Consider the following 16,127-nt stretch of genomic DNA (forward strand, 5'->3'; position numbering starts at 1 on the left):
TGAATGTTGGATGACTGTTGGGAGGGGTTTTCAAACGCCCTTATGCTAGCACTGGATCTGTTTGGCCATCCCTTAAAGATGAATCTGCTTGAACATCTGGATTTAAGAGTGGGCCCAGAATAATCCATACAATGATTGTAACATTCAATGGAAATGAAGCACACAGTGGATGCGATTCCCTTTTGGAGTTTGGCCCCATTCAATGCTAACGGCGGATCGGTAGCAAACCCACATGCCGAACGGAAACAGACTCGAGCAACATAAACAGCCTTGAACGAAAGCATAAATATTCGACTCGTCGACCAACCGGATTGCCATTTTCTTTTACTCCCCTTTTGCTTGTCCGGGGGGGAAAGCAATCCATCGTGGGATCCAATCGATATGCGTCGGATTATCCACCGACATAAATCCACGCTGACCAACACGGTCGCTTTCAGCGAACAAACGATTCCTTCGCTTTCGCGGGGCCGGAGCAGGTAAAACAAGCCAACGATTTGCAATTCATGAGCCATTTCTGTTTGTTCCGACATCTTCACATCCGGACCACAGGCTCGATTGATCAATCAACCGATTCAACCTGGTAGGGCTGTCCAAACGCGACCATGTCGTATGCGTCCGTCAGCAGGCAAGGACCTGGTGGTGTTACTATGTGGCCGCGGTCCATCGACATCCTGTGAAGTGTAAGGATTGGTCTGAGCCCCGTCGTCGATGGCGGACAATTCCGTCTTAAAACAACGAAAAAAAAGCAGCAACTACGGTGCACCATTCAATCTTTCACAAAAGACAAGCCCTAAACTATTGGTCGGAGATGGAAAATGGCAAGCAAAAACAAAATCCGCCGAGAAATAAAAACGGGAACGCCAAAGAGAGAACACGGCGAAATTCACCACCGGAGCCCTTTTTTAAACGATTGGAGACAAGCAAAGCCATAAGTATGCATGTTGGTAATCATATGTGCATACATTATTATTAAGATTCCCTCCCGTTCTACGCCACAGTAGCATCCACCGTTCGAGAGGCTGGGTTTTTTTTTGCTTTGCTCTCTGTTGCTAGCTTTACAAGTGACTATACCGCCGCCATTTTTTGCCATACTTATTTTCTGCTCCATCCTTTTCTGATACATAGTTTTCTTTTCGCTGCGTGCACAATCATATTTGGATTTTTCTTGTGTTTCTTGCCGTTCAATTGCGTTTACTTCTCTTTTCCTCCTACCACCCCTTTACTCTTGTAGATTTCCTTTTCTTTTTTTTTCGAATCTATTTCAACCTTTCGTTTCCTCCAACCAAGCTTGGTTTGTGTTTTAGCTACTTTTGTTTCATATACATTCTTTCCGAACGTGGTTGGGTTTTCCTCTCCTCCGGTACAAGATTTTCACTCCTTTCGCCACCGCTTCGCACCCGTGAACGATTGCACTCACGTTTGTGGAAAATCCGACAACATGTTGCGGGCGCGTTTTCCCTCCCCCCGGGGGCAGCCCGGGCGTGTGCTGCGATTGCCCGGGAGGACAATGATGGCTCCAACAGGTCGTAGCCCAACATGCGACATGCTTTGCTTGCGCCTTCTCGGTACATTTCAAACATAGCATGTCCGGCGTTTCTGTGTGTGTTTTGCCGACCGATTTTTCTTTTCTGCTTCACCGTTTTGTTTGCTTCTCCCCTTGCCATTCTCCACATACTTCCTGCTCCACATTGTGCATCCCAATCGGTGCGTCTTCTCGTCGTCTCACCCCGGCAAAACGAAAATGGAGGAGGAAAAATATGCCTCAAATTTGAATATAATAACATCATTGTTCCATTCTACACGACATGACGGTGCGCAGGCACGAAAGCACACAAAACTACACGCACGACGCACACCGGGGTCGGACATCTTATGCCGCTTCCATTCGCAACTGTTCTCGTGTCTTCACTCACTTTCCAAACGGGAGGGTGTTGTTTTATTCCCGATCGGCGGCTTCTGCTTTCCATTGGTTTCAGCCGATTGGATCTGATTTTCCACCCCCACGCACACACTTGTCACTCAATGTCCGCACGATTGCTTGAGGTTACCGTCTCCGGGCGCTCGTTTTCGCACATTTCTCACTGCGTTTGACCAGCGCCGCCGTCGGGTGGACATCCACCTTCGCCACTCAGCAACCGTCGGATCCAGCGTCGGAGATGCACTTGCCACTGCAGCCGCGACGTCGGATGTTGCTAGTCGAGCGAGGACGGGCTGCCCGGGCCGCCCATGATGTAGGAGCCGGGACTGTGCGACACGTAGCCGTCCAGGTCGAGCGAACCGTCGCCCTTGTCCGAATCGATGATTTTGCCCTCCTGCTTCATCATCATTCGGCGCCATTTTGCGCGTGCGTTCTGGAACCAAACCTGCGAAATGGGCGAACAAAAAAAACGGCAAACGTTAGTATGGGTGCGATTTTGGGTCAATAAAATGGGGATGAGGTGAACATTTTAAAGAGGTATTTTCTTCTCATCCAAAGTCCTTTAAAAAGCAAAACAATCTCAGCTGTGTGAGTGAAAATTAAATTATAGCAAAACTGTTCGAAAAAAGTTTATGGACTTCAAATGAACATGCAATCAGTACTACCGGTCAAGATTACGACGACCGGCACGTAAACTCACCTGAAGAACCCGCTTCGGTAGGCCCGTCTTCTGCGAGAGCTGCTTCAGATCCTTCGCGTCCGGATTGTGGTTGATGGCGAAGTAGGACTTCATCGTGCGGAGCTGGTGGTGCTTGAAGGACGTACGCATCCGCTTGGCGCGCGACGACGACCCGAGCCCCCGGCTGAAGCCCAGATCCAGATATTCCGTGTTGAGGTCTGGAGGGGAAGAAGAGCGAAGAAGAAGGAGGGAGAAGAAAATCCCCACACAGCTCGGATTAGCTTCGACTGGTAAGTAGATTTGCGTCGGTCATCTAAGTCTACTTTTATTGCCAACTCACTTCCCCCAACTCCCCCTCCCCTTCGGGTGCTTCCTTTCGTGAAAGACAAGAAGCTTGAAAGGAGGGAAAGAAGACACGGTGCGGCCTCACATCACCCCATCCGAGAGCGCCCGGAGGCGTACACGTAAGCTGTTGGCTACTTGTTCATTGTATGTCGGTGGATGTAAAGGCTGTTCTTCCCTTCCCCTCCCCGCACCCCGCCATCCTTGTGAGCTTCCCTTTGCCGGGGCACGTTTTTGTTGCACTCCGCCATAAAAGTTCGAGGCCGGGGCGAGCAAAGTTTTACCGCCGAAGTTCAACAGCGGCGCACCCTCGGCTCATCTGGAGGCTCCCCGGTAACCTCCGGTGCTGAACCGGATGGATGCTGGTGTGTCGAATTTTCGGACCCTGACCGACGACACACCGGCCGGCCGACCGAGGGTCGTTTCTTTTTGCCAAGGGAAAAATAAAACCGAAAAGGAAAGAAGCCATGTACGCTATAATCGTAAAAGGCAAACGCCCGGTACGATGTCTCAATCGGTCTCGGCACTGGGCAGGGGCAGGGTGCGGGGCAACCCGAGGGGTACGTTTAGATGAATAAAGATAGTCCAAAATGTGTCCAAAGGTGTACAAGTGCACGATATGTGTTTCCAGGAAGATCACCAGCTTTGTAAATCGCTTCCCCAAAACCGGGAGGAAGCTGCCCAAAGGAAACCTCCCCAAAAGCTGTCACGAAAGTAATGACGACCAAACTTACAGTACATCCAAAAGCAACAGGTGAACCGAGCGTCACGTTTAAATTACCTTCAGGGCAACGGAAGGAGCGAACGAGCGGTTGGTCCGTACTTGGGTGCCACGAACAGATCTCGGTAGGCTCATGGAAAGCAGCCTCCAAAAATGTTTACAACCAACCCTAAAGTCCACCACGCGGACTCCCTTCCTTGTTTTACGAGCCCGGCCACCGTTCCCACGCTTACAGCAAGAGGTTTTTGGTTTTTTGTTATAAAACATTATCTAGGGTACTTCGTTGTTGCGAGTGATTCTTTTTCCGTGCGTTTCCAAAATGAACTACCGAACTGTTACGCAAACGAACGCTGTCGAGAAGTTGAGGTTTCCCTCCTCCCCCGACACCATCAACAATGGGATTCGAAACGATCATAGACCAGCGCGTTGGGTGGGTGGGTGAGATCGATCGGAACTCGACCAACTTCCAGTAGCTAAATCGTAGTTAAAGCCCACAAAGCCCGCCCCCTCCAAAAGCACCAAAACCGACAACGTCGAGCCGGTTGCTGCAAAAACCCCGGCTGGAATGGCTACCGGATCGGATATCAGAGCTGGTGTAACGCCCCGGTCTGATCGTCTCAGACAAATTACAGACCAGCCCGACGATCGTGGTCGCGATCCATCCGGCTGATCGTGGCGGAAGGTGGCAGCCTTTCGATACCCGGCCCGAAAAGCGAAATTGAAAACCAAAAAAAAGGGCAACAGAAGGCGAAAGACCAAAACCTAGCCGAAACGGATCATGACAAGGCGCGGCGGCTAGGCGCAGACTATTAGAATTATGCTGACCCGGGGGGGAATTATGCTCACCGCCGGGTCCGGCCACGTCGGTACGCCTCGTCTCGCAAACTCCGTCAAGTGGCTGTGTTGTATTGTGGTAGCGTACTGTGAATTCTTTTTTCCCTTTCTCAGCCCGTTCTCGAGTGATCCGAAAATATTAACCGGTAGCCGCCGCCAGTGAGGTAACAAACAGAAGCGAAAACGAAAAAAAAACCTCCCCGATGTCCACCCTCCGGCCATGTGGCTAAGGTGGAAAATATACGTTATGATCGCGGGCGCGAAGAGGGTAAAGGATAACGTAGGGGGTACGTAGAGCAAATAATAACCGGGTTCGAAATAACCGGACTGACGCGCCAGACAATGATACTGTTTTCCTCCGTTCGTCGGGTTTTCTTTTGGATGATTTTGGTTTGGGATCTTTTTTCGTTCCCTCAGATTTATTGATAGGAACTCGTTCTGAGTTTTCCAGATCGTTTCTTTTTTTACAATTTTACAACCATTCATTGGTCTTTCTGGTCTGGACCTTTGGTTCTGTGTGGAAGTCTTTTGTCAGACTGTGCACCCCCGTAGGCGCCCGATGTTGTCAAATCGAGGAAATCTGAAGAAATCGAAACATTTACCAGCCGGAGGGCGTTGGAATCGACGTCATCGAAGCGTTTATTGTTTTATTTGTTGTTTTATTTTTGGTTCTTAGATGAGATTAGTGATTGGAAACCATCCAGTTAAAGACTTCAAATGACCACTCCAGACGAAACTGTTTTTAACAGATGCAACAAACCTTATTTCAAATCAGTAAAATTATGATTTACAAGCATCGAAGGAACCAATTTCGTTTCCCAGTGAACATTTATTTTAAAATGAAACCGATCATTCGGCGAACAAATTGTTTTCTCTAAAGAGGGAAAAAACCAATCAGCATCCGAAGGAGAGGGAGGAGCTCAGAAACCCTCATCGAAACCGGTTCGATCAGACAGACCGACCGGCGAGTGTAACACGGTTACCCGACCAATTCGATGCACCCATCCAAAGTGTAACTTGCCTTTGCACCGATCGCGCCCAGAGAAGACTACCTTGTGTGGATCCACAAGACTTCACCGGATACACGTTAATCATTTCCCAAAACAATGGAGCTCGGAACTTCTTCCCCAACGGTTGGGTTTTTATTTGCCTTTCCTGTTCAACCCACGAGAAGGAAGCGATGGCACGATCCGGTTGCACTTTGTGAGTGGTTGCCGCCACCATTGGAAGAGGAGCTTTGCTGCACCAACATAAACATTGACATAAAACTGACTTCTTCCCCAAACAAATTTCCAATCAACCGTTTCGTCTGCTCAAATGCTCGAACGCAGGATCCGTGCAGTCCTTGAAATTTCAAAACCTGATTTGTGCTTTGAACGCCGCCAGACAAAAGGCATCCTTCGTTCGAGGATCTCGGAGTCCCACGGACCCGATCGTCCAGACCAAATCCAGGGAACCTACGCACAAACCGTTTCTGTTGAACGTTGTTATTAACATGTTTAACGCCAACCCGCCAATAGGTGCACAGATCATAAAGGAGTCATAAAAATCGAACAAATAATAAAACATTTAAAGGAAACCGGCCGACTGAGTTTCGGGAACGCGCTGGAGTCAGACGTTCACGATTTTCCTTCTTTTGTTTTACGGCCACTGAGCAGGAAAGTTCCTACTAACACAAAACCGCTTCGCCTCATTTTCAACAGATTTTTATGTTTTACGATTTCGATTCACAGAAGAGGATATTTTTCGAGGCACATTTCCTCGGAAACAGATAATTATTTCAAATGGTCTGCAAAAATTGGTACATGCTTAGTCGTGTTCAATTAATCGGAAATACTAACGAGAAATCCATCAACTTGAGTTTGCGAAATCGTTCTGAGAAGTGGCCATCTTAATTGTAGGGATAGTTCGAAAATCGGATTAAATTAAATCGTCTTTTTTTCAACACACTAGACATACATAAATGTTTTAAGGCTAAATAGCCGGTCTAATGGCGAACAAACATTTCTCAGGAGATCCTGTTTATTACTTTAAAGTAAACAAACATATGGAAAGGCACAGGCGTTCTCCTATCTCTTTGTATTTTTTTTCGAAAACAATAAAGTGATAAATGAGGCTCTACATTCAAAATCCTATCGAGCCGCACCGGGATAGAGTTACATCTCAATGCGTCTCCGATAAGGCGACTCCTATGCACTCGGAGAAAGAAACGTTCCTTCCTTTTCGGGCATTTACAGAAAAATCAGGTCATTTGCCGACCCGAAACCAACTGGTGCGATCATAAATTAACCTGTAATCCAATGCCATCGCCAGAGCCAGATGACAAAAACCTGCCCGAGTCTCCGAAGTGTTTTGGGGAGTTTTCTAACTTTTTCTTCGGGTGAAAGAAAGGAGAAGAAAAAAAACCCAGCCGAGAATCTGTTCCGATAAGCATCTTCCTACCATCCGGGGTCCTTCGAAACCGGTCGACAGGTCATTTTACACCCCGCACACGCCTTTCACAGCACTCGCCGAAGACGGCGTCCTCATGCGAGACCCAGCGTCGAGCTTCATGTGGTGTATGTATCTTTATGTCCCCTACCGCATGTTCTCACTAGAACCTTTACCCCGCTGGGAACGCCGAGCGCTGGTCTAGAGTATCTTCTTCCATTTTTTTTTTGTTTTATTGAACCCTCGACCTTTTACAATCTCTTTCTTTATGATATGTTTATTAACTTTTCGACTTTTTTACTGTCGGACGGGCGCAAACCGGGCTTCTTCCTACCGACCGAAAATAGACCGGAGAAGAAACAAGCGGCAGAATAAAAAAGACGATATCACAGCGACCTCGAAAGGTGGCCTCGTTGCTTGCCGATGATATAAAATAATACCCCTTACGCTCTGGCTTTTGTCTCTGGCTGTTTTCAAAACCAATTTTCTAGAGTGCTAATAGAGATAAACGAACCTGCCGAAAGCTAGCGATCGTCCGTTTTCTATCACACAGCTTCCCGACAAAAAAAAAGAAGCATCTCCCGTTCTAGGAATCACCTCAAGGCTGAATGCCTATCTTCCTAAATACTTCCCCAGTTTAAGTCACTTCCCAAAAATCTCTCATCGACATCAACAAACATCTCCCGCCCAAAAGGTAAACGTTCGTGCTGCCGATGCCGTGATTTCCAGCTTCTGATTAGAATGTTTTCCCTGCCGTATAGTGTAGCAGCTTCTGGGAAGCAGCCTGAGGCCCATTTTTTTCCTCCCGCCCCGTATGCTACCGACTAAACACGGAAGCCATTTCCGGGGTGCGCTAGCGCTGAAAAGGAAAGCACCCACCCAGGGATCTGCCGGAAATCGAAAGCCGGGAGCCTTTACCGAGGTGGGGAGTCAGTTCAGTCACATCAAGTCTACGCCCAATTAAGCCACTGGGTACCGTCATTATGGGTCGCTCGTGACGGAACCTCAATGGAAGGAGAGTTTAGAGAAATGATTGAGCAATGAAAGCATGCAACGGCACCATTCATCGATACCGTTTTTCACTTGAATGATGTGTTCGTGCAGCAGATCTCGACTGTAAATTGTGTATCATTAGCACTCGCAATGGCTTCTGTTTAAGTTTGCTAAACTGCATGCTTTTAAGGTCATCACCAAAACTATCGAAACGGTGACCATGTTTAATTGTTTTAAGAAAAATGTTTAAAAAGCCATTTAACGTCGAGTCAAGTATGCCCAAAAACAAAAAATACCTTAAATAAACTCAATTTAATTTAGAACTTTCAATTTAGAACAGAAACAATATCCCGGAAATGGATAAATTGTGTTGACAATGTTAAACATCGCACAGTATCGTTGGATACGCCATGTTTAATTGTTCTAAGAAAAATAAAAAAAAGTTATTTAAAGTCGAGTCAAATAATTCTTAAAATAAAAAACACTTCAATTAAACTTGATTTAATTTAGAACTTATAGTCGCACAGGAACAATGTTCCGGAAATGGATAAATTTTATTGAAATGGATTAATTATTGTTAAACATCGCACAGGATCGCTGGATACGCAATGTTTAATTGTTCTAAAAACAACTTAAAAAGTCATTTAAAAAAGAAACATGTTAAATAAACTTAATTTAATTTAGAACTTAAAGTCGCACAGAAACAATGTCTCGAAAATTGATAAATTGTGTTGACAATGTTAAACATCGCACAGGATCGCTGGATACGCGATCGGTAGTTTCGAGCGTCATGTTCCGTCGTTATGCTCTACAATTTGTCTACAACATATTCAATTTTTGACAAATATTCCACTTCCACCAGCCAGCGTGACCCGTCGCTTCACGGATCAAAAACGCGACCACATTCTCCGACACACAACTGTCAGTCAGAAAAAAACCAACCATCACAAAGGGGAACATCTGCTCGCGCCCGTTCAGACAGCTCCGGGGCGAGGAGCTAAACCCCCCAGCGAGGGGTTGCAAAAATAGCATGGATGGATAACACGAACGGAAAAGGTCAACCCGGCCTAAGCCCCCCTCGTTAACCTCTTTCCTCGCCGGCAGTCGGTTGGATCGAGCCGAGCGGAATTGAAATGCCGCCAGCGAGCGAAGATAAACCCGTGGCTCCACGGGCTAGCTTTGCTGAAGCGGTAGCCGAGAAGCTCACCGAAGCAATTACACCGATACTATCGCGCCCAAAGTGAGACCTCCGTGCCAGTCCCCGTCCCTTCACCACCACCATCGTTCGTCCGGGGTGCGTGAACGCAGAACGAACGCAGATGTCTTTTTCGCTAGTTTATGCGCATGCGTATCAGCATCGTTCATCATCACGCTGCCGGCCCCGAAAACGTTACTGCACGTTGCTAAATATTTATTTATTTATTTCGCCACTCCGCAACACCAGCACGCAGGGAAATGGCCGTGGCGCCCCTGGCCGGGGGCTGGAGCCGGACGTGGGTATCTTCATAACTTTTGCCCGCTTGCGAACTTCATCCTGATCGCGGCGTTTTAGCTTATCTCGGGGTAAGGTAGCGGTAAGACACGCGATCGCAACACTGTCCGTTGCAGAAGACCCCGAATGGTAATGGCGAGCGGATCTATACGACGCGCTGTGCAAAAAAAAAAAAACAGAACAAATGTTCGTGTTTATCCTACCCCAGGTCGCCGAAACATGGCGATCAAAACAATCATAAATATTTGTCGGAAATAAATTGCTATCCTTATCCGATTGTTGTACCACGTGATGCTAGTGGTTCCGATAACCTTCCTTGGTGATGAATGGCAAACGGGCCGGGTTGAAAGGAAAGCCTTTCCACCTTTCCACCCTAAGGTATAATTTAACCCCATAAATATGTGAACATTACATCATGAAAACTGCTCGTAATTCCACTACCGCTGTTATCATAATCATTCACCAATGGATCCTAAAACGAAACACACACTCACCGAGGCTTGCTGTCATGGCTTCGATGTCTTTGGGCTTCCGCTTCCGGGGGCGTCCCTTTTGGCGGGGCTGCTGCGGCAAGCCGGTGACGCCGTGGGGCGGGTAGTAGGTGGCCGGGTTCAGCTTGCCGCCGCTCGTCGTCGAATCGCTCGGGCTGAGCGGGGCGTTCGGGGACGTTCCGTAGGCGCCCTGGTAGGGGCACTGCATCGGCATCCCTCCCAACGACGGTGCCGTCGTCGGATCGAGGGGTGGTAGCTCAATGTGTGATCTATGAGAAAGGAAACGGAAAAAACACGATGAGAAGATGATTGGTTGGAAGTCGCGCGCGTTGGTGTGTGCACCACTTACCGGCAGAAGACGGCCGAGTCCCGTATCGTAAAATGGTCGCCCTTGTTCAGCGGCGTATTGCAGATGGCGCAGGAAAAGCAGCGTATGTGGAAAACCAGATGCCGGGCGCGCATCACCAGCTCGGAGGAACTAATCGAGGCCAGACACTTGGAGCATCGCCGTGAACCGAATACCCTAAGAAGAACGGGGGGCGAAACAAACGGATGACAAACGTATTATTAAGTAACGAGCTTTTTCCTTAAAACGAGATGATTTTCCATGCCTCTTCGATTTTCACTCGCGCGACGTCTTCCAATTACACATTAAACGATGAGCTCTCTAGACTAGACGCCACTCCGGTCGGCGCATTAATCTTCCGAATCCCAAAAGCGGAGGGCAAAAAGACGAACCACGACATCCGCGTTCCTAACCAGATACCACCGGCTCACCCTGCCTCGACTCGCGTTACCTCGGCGCCCTCGGCAACAAGTGTCCTTTTGGGTCCGAGAGACCGCGACAAAAAGAAACCGGGGCCACCAGCGACGCGGTCTTCCGAAATTCCGGGAAAAAAACAACGAGGGAAAAACAGATGAAACAACGTGAGGGAGAGCATACATGCCACATTCGGGAACCCCGTTCCAGTTCGGTGGAAAAACGGAACGTTTCCAAATTTATGTCGTAGGCGGTCCCGGAATGTTTTCCCTCTTGGGCCGTGACGCCATTTCCCTACGACATTTCCCTACAGGATGGATGACGAAGGCGAGGATCGTTGCATTTGCAACCACGGCGCACCCTTGCGTAACGTCCCAAACCCAGTGCCGCGTCGTTGTAACCGCGATGAATTATGATAAGCATGACAGTGTATTGTCGGTGATCAGAAAAACGGTTCTTTCGACAAAAATCCAGCGAAAAGGAAATGGAAACTGCTGCGTGCTAGTGAAGATCGCCTGCGTTCTTAGGTAAACATACTATTCAGGAGAATTTGTTCATAAGCATTTGCTATTCGCGAGTAAAATTCGCGAGCATAAAGAACCTCTAACCGTTAACTCTAACCGTAAACAAAATCATGTCTATTAAAATATTCTATGCCATCGCAGACAAATTATTCTCCCCCTGCCTGCGATCGGGTCGACCTACACGAAATTCCATAAGGACACCCTGGGCTAAACCGCGTCGTAAACCATGTCTACGCCAACTGTGTGCATTGTGCGTATAGCCACGAGCTCGGACTCTCCCAATGTCCGGACGAACCACACTCGCATTCACCGCAGGACGTCGCGTTTTTACGAGTGAAATTTTATTTCGATGTTTATGCTTTCCTGAGTTCCCCAACGACAACGCGCAGACGAAGGTGACGCACACCACTTGCTGTGGTTAACCCTTCTCCCCCTGCCCCGGGATGACCCATACTGGCCACCGACAACACAGTTCCGTTCTTTGCGTTCCGTAGCCGAAAGTGAACTCCGAGCGGATAGCCGCCCTCGGAGGGTGCCTCGTCACGCTGGGGATGCTGATTTTATGATCTTATGATTTAATCTATATTCCTATAAAATTGCCCACCCCCTCACCCCCGCGGCGATCCGACCGAAACTCAAACTCGACCTCGAGAAGTTAGTTAACGATCGTGTACACCTGCAGTGACCGCATCACCGCACGGAGTCCTACGTCGACGTGGCTCGAAATTGGATGCAAAATTATACACTCACTCACTCGCCCTCGCGGGATCGCGGACCCGAAGAACGCAGCGGGCACTCGATCGAACATTGCCGGACGCAACTACCAGCCAGGAGGTTTTGACAGCATTTAGCACCGTCGCGTAAATGAGTTCTGCTTTCGAATGCACACTCTTCGCGAAGCTCCCGAAGGAAAGTTCAAAGGAGAAGGACAATTCGTTCACGTCCCAAAGAAGTCGCAAGAACCGCTAAGTACGAAGAACTTCAGCCGGTCCCGGGGTAGCGGGCAGGCCGGGGCAGATATTCATAAATAGAGACATAAAATATTGGGTTTTACTGTTATCGCTCGCTGGCTCTTTAGCAGGCTTATATGGGGTCTTTAATGTTTTGTTTGTTGGTCGTAAAAATTTCAATAATATCGCATCGGGCAATCGCCGCACGCACAACCGCCCTGTTCCTGTTGCTCGGTTCAGCTCCACGCTGCCGCTGACGGAGTCACCGAGTTTTAAATCAGAGCCCCATGTTGTGACGGGTGGCTGTAGGTAAAGTGGGACACTGTGTTTGTATATCTTATCCCAGGGAGAACCGAGGAAACCCGCGCCTCGTTGAAGAAGTAGCTAAAGAACGCAGCGAAACCTGCCTTCCTCCGTGGCCCCGGCTTTGTCCATCGCCTGCTGGGACGCGCGCGATATTCGCGTAACCTCCCTGTCTCTCATCACGCTCCCTTCTTTCGCTGGGGGGGACGGAAAGGGAAAGGGCGCAAACACCCCATCCTGACCCCGACAGCGAATCGCGCAAGCTCCCGCGGATGCGTCAACGACTTTGGGGACAGCGAACGGCGTGCGAATACTTCGGGCGCGATCATAACTCATAACTGAACGCGCGAGAGGTCCCGCGGGGTTCTCTGTTCGATCGCGGAACTCGATCCGCTCGCTTCCTGCTCCACCATTTTAGTTTTGCTTTTTTATTTTGGCTCGTTGGGAAACCCGACCTGATGGCTAACAAATTTCCTTATTTATGGCTCACCTCGACCCGGGGAGAGAGAAAAAAAACCCATCTGACGGACAGTTCCGTCGGGGTGGTGGAAAACAGATTTGAATCTGCCAGTCCGCCCGGAATCTCGGGCTCCCCAAGCGGGTCGATCTTCGCCAAGTGTGAATAGAAAACACAAGTAGACAAGGGAGGAGGTAGCTGGGTGGGAAACAAAGCACCCGAAATCTATGTCCAACATGTGGCCAACACTCAGTGGTTCATTCATAAATCTGCCATTCGGGATCGAGATCTGGCCTTCACAAACCACGGTGGGAAGTGCGGCTAGGAATACCGGGAATCTGAACGTGTCGTTCACTTCTTCATTGATGCCAACGTTGAACATGTGCTGCGGTGGGGTAAAAATAGCATGATAAACTCTCACTATCGGGCATAAGGCCTGCCGTATTCGTGCTCGATAAGAATAGCTCGGTACTCGATCCGGTGAATGTGATGTGAATGACTTTAATGGAAACAACAAGTATGCAAAGCATCAGCGGGATTTGTCGCACTTAAGAAAATTGCCATGCAAATCCATTCGTCACCTTCAATTAATGGAGTCTTTCTTCTTTGCAGAGTAAATATTTAATATTTGTAGATTGTGTTTGCCAAACACGGCTTTTAAGTACCTTGATTTGCCAAACAGTATTGTGCAAGCTAAATGGACAACACTACTTCAGTTACCTATTTACAGAAATATAATTCAAGAAAGATTTTTCACATCTGCTTCTTGTAGTCTGGAAAATTACTAATTGGCTTTAACGGAATAATTTCTTGTTACAAGCAACCACCATCGCTTTTTTTCAATTGTCGGCCATTTTCGAAACCCCGAAGCTTGTTTGCCTAACTTATTCACTTCTCGACAGAGACAAAGGCACTCATCTCCCGGCTTGACGACACACAAAATGGCTCGACATACGGTAAACATTCACTTTTAACCACTTCCCGAATTCGTGTAGGATGCTGATCGATTTTTACCTTCGTTTGAAGCGAAAAGAAGCATCCAATATCGCGCTGGCAAGCTATCTTAATCTCTCATTTTTCTCGCTAAGAACATTCGAGATAGTCCCCCCAAAAGTTGGCCGTGATTAATCGAACCCGTGGGATCTTTCACACATTAAAAATAACAGACGGAAGGCAAATGAGACTCACGAAAGGCCCCAAAAACGGTCCCACCGGTTGTCGAAAAGTTTTGCTTCATCGAATCCATAACCATTCGAGCATTGGATGCTCAATAAAATTACCATAATTGTCGCTCACCTCTCTATCAACAGATGATTAGGACGTTTTGGGGAACCTACAAAAAAAAAGAATACACAATGGAACTGCGCTCGCCGGACATTGTCGTGCACAACCATTGGTGGACATTATGAGATAGTGAGGGTGCGTTGGACGAGCTTCGGTTTATCATCGGCCGATAGCACGGATTGCGTCCCCCGGACAGACCGTATTCTGCGCTTCATAAATTAGGTCCCGTTCAGCCCGCGTGTCGTTTATTAAATTTGACACATTATTGATAACTACCGACTAGTACAAGACCGTCCAAAACGAGAACGAAAGAAAGCAACCAAATAGGACCACGGAAGAGTAGCCAGAGCGTGACACCTCGTGATTGCAACACTGCGAAGCTCGGAAATAAATCGATGGTGTCCGAAAAAATTAATTGACCCACTTAGCACCCGTTCAACTCCGGTGCGTTCCTTTTGCCTGTAAGCAGAATCCTATCCTTTAATCCGACGATATTCCCCCGAAACCGCCTAACAGAGTCATTTACTTTCCCAGAGGAATGCCCAACCGAAGCCGGGCGATTGCCACCAACGTGCAGCCGAAAAAGAGAATCAACCAACAAGAGCCGGGAAAAATAAGATCAACCGGCCCACTAGAAGCCATTTCTCGTTTTTCGTTCTTATCTTTATTAAAAGCTCAGAATACAAATGAGTAGTATCGGGCTGTCCTCGTATATTTCCTTGATTACCACTTCGTCCCTCGGTCCGCTGGGAGAGAACCTTCTCCTCAGCTCCTGCGGCCGCTATTCCCATTCACCGGCCGATATTCCCAAACTTCGGTGCGTCTCTGAGAAAGGTGTTCCTGGACGAAGGAAACGTAACTTCTTCCCATCGTGACACACAATCGTACATAACACTTCCACATGCACGGCGAAGATTTGCTGGGCGCGCGTAACGTTTGGCGATTGGATAAGGTGCGCTTGGTTTTCCTTGTTTTTTGTTGTTATGTTTTTAGCTTTTTTACCTTATTCTCGCGCATCGACTTTTCCAACCCCGGAGCGCTGCGCTCTGTCGTCTCTCTTATTCAAATTTTTCATATATTCATAAATTACTCGTTGATTAAATAAAATTAACATTTAATTTGCATAATTTTTCAATTTTCAGCTCTTTTTTCTTCACTTGTGGTCACAGTGTTTTGTTTATGCCTGCTTTTCCCTCCCCGGCCCGCTTCCGTTTTTTGCTGTCTAGGTTTTTGCTTTCGGTTTTACGGTGCTGCGGTTTTTTCTCCACAGTTTAAACCACGACCAGCGCCACGTGTCGCTCCCGTTTCATGCTGTTTTGACTATCTCACAGTTGTTCGCGGTCGAAAGCTGTCAAAATCGTTCTCGTCGTTCGGTCGATTATACGATATGCGCGCGGCGATGGCCGGCAGAAGCTGCCCGCGGGGAAACCTGTCATGTTGGTTGTATTTGAGGATGGTTTATGAATTATCGGTGGGTGAACATTACATTCAGGTGTGGAGTGGAAAAATTGCATGAGCCTTCACACCGTCATTAATCAAAGGGAAGTTAAAGTTTGGGGAAAATGCCTGTACTATATGGAAAAACTTGGGATATTAGACATGTTCTCTATACACCTTTAAATCTGATGTGTTTGTGGAACAAATTAAAACAAATCACAACGAAACGAAAATCATCCCCAACTCATTGTTCCGCTGTCTCACATTACGCAGCATGCGGTCATGCCACTCGACATCATTATTTCCGTTCACGAAAACAAACGAACAAACGAACCAACAGTGAGTGCAACCGCTGCATTTGCATTTTGCACATCATATTTTGACTCGTCGGGCCCCCGCTAACCGGAATTCGCCGTCATTTCGTTCCGCGGGAAGGAACACACAGCATTCCGGGTACACATTTCGCGGCTCAGTGCGATTGCCGCCGAAACATGATGGATCATTTGCGAGGA

The 16,127-nt window shown here is 47.9% G+C and overlaps 1 protein-coding gene across 1 annotated transcript in view; it reads right to left on the reverse strand.

The window, feature by feature from the left end:
• Positions 1 to 2,192: 2,192 nt before the first annotated feature.
• The window catches only part of LOC131283161 (protein apterous-like), a 56,943-nt gene continuing 43,008 nt past the window's right edge, over positions 2,193 to 16,127 (reverse strand). Inside the window, exons 5-8 of the mRNA XM_058312742.1 lie at positions 10,250 to 10,423; positions 9,904 to 10,169; positions 2,619 to 2,815; positions 2,193 to 2,363 (exon numbers count right to left, since the gene is read on the reverse strand). Of these exons, the coding sequence (XP_058168725.1) occupies positions 2,193 to 2,363; positions 2,619 to 2,815; positions 9,904 to 10,169; positions 10,250 to 10,423 (808 nt within the window). The remainder of the gene's footprint in view (positions 2,364 to 2,618; positions 2,816 to 9,903; positions 10,170 to 10,249; positions 10,424 to 16,127) is intronic.

Source organism: Anopheles ziemanni, chromosome 2 (assembly GCF_943734765.1).
Source record: "Anopheles ziemanni chromosome 2, idAnoZiCoDA_A2_x.2, whole genome shotgun sequence".
Classification (NCBI taxonomy): Eukaryota; Metazoa; Arthropoda; class Insecta; order Diptera; family Culicidae; genus Anopheles; species Anopheles ziemanni.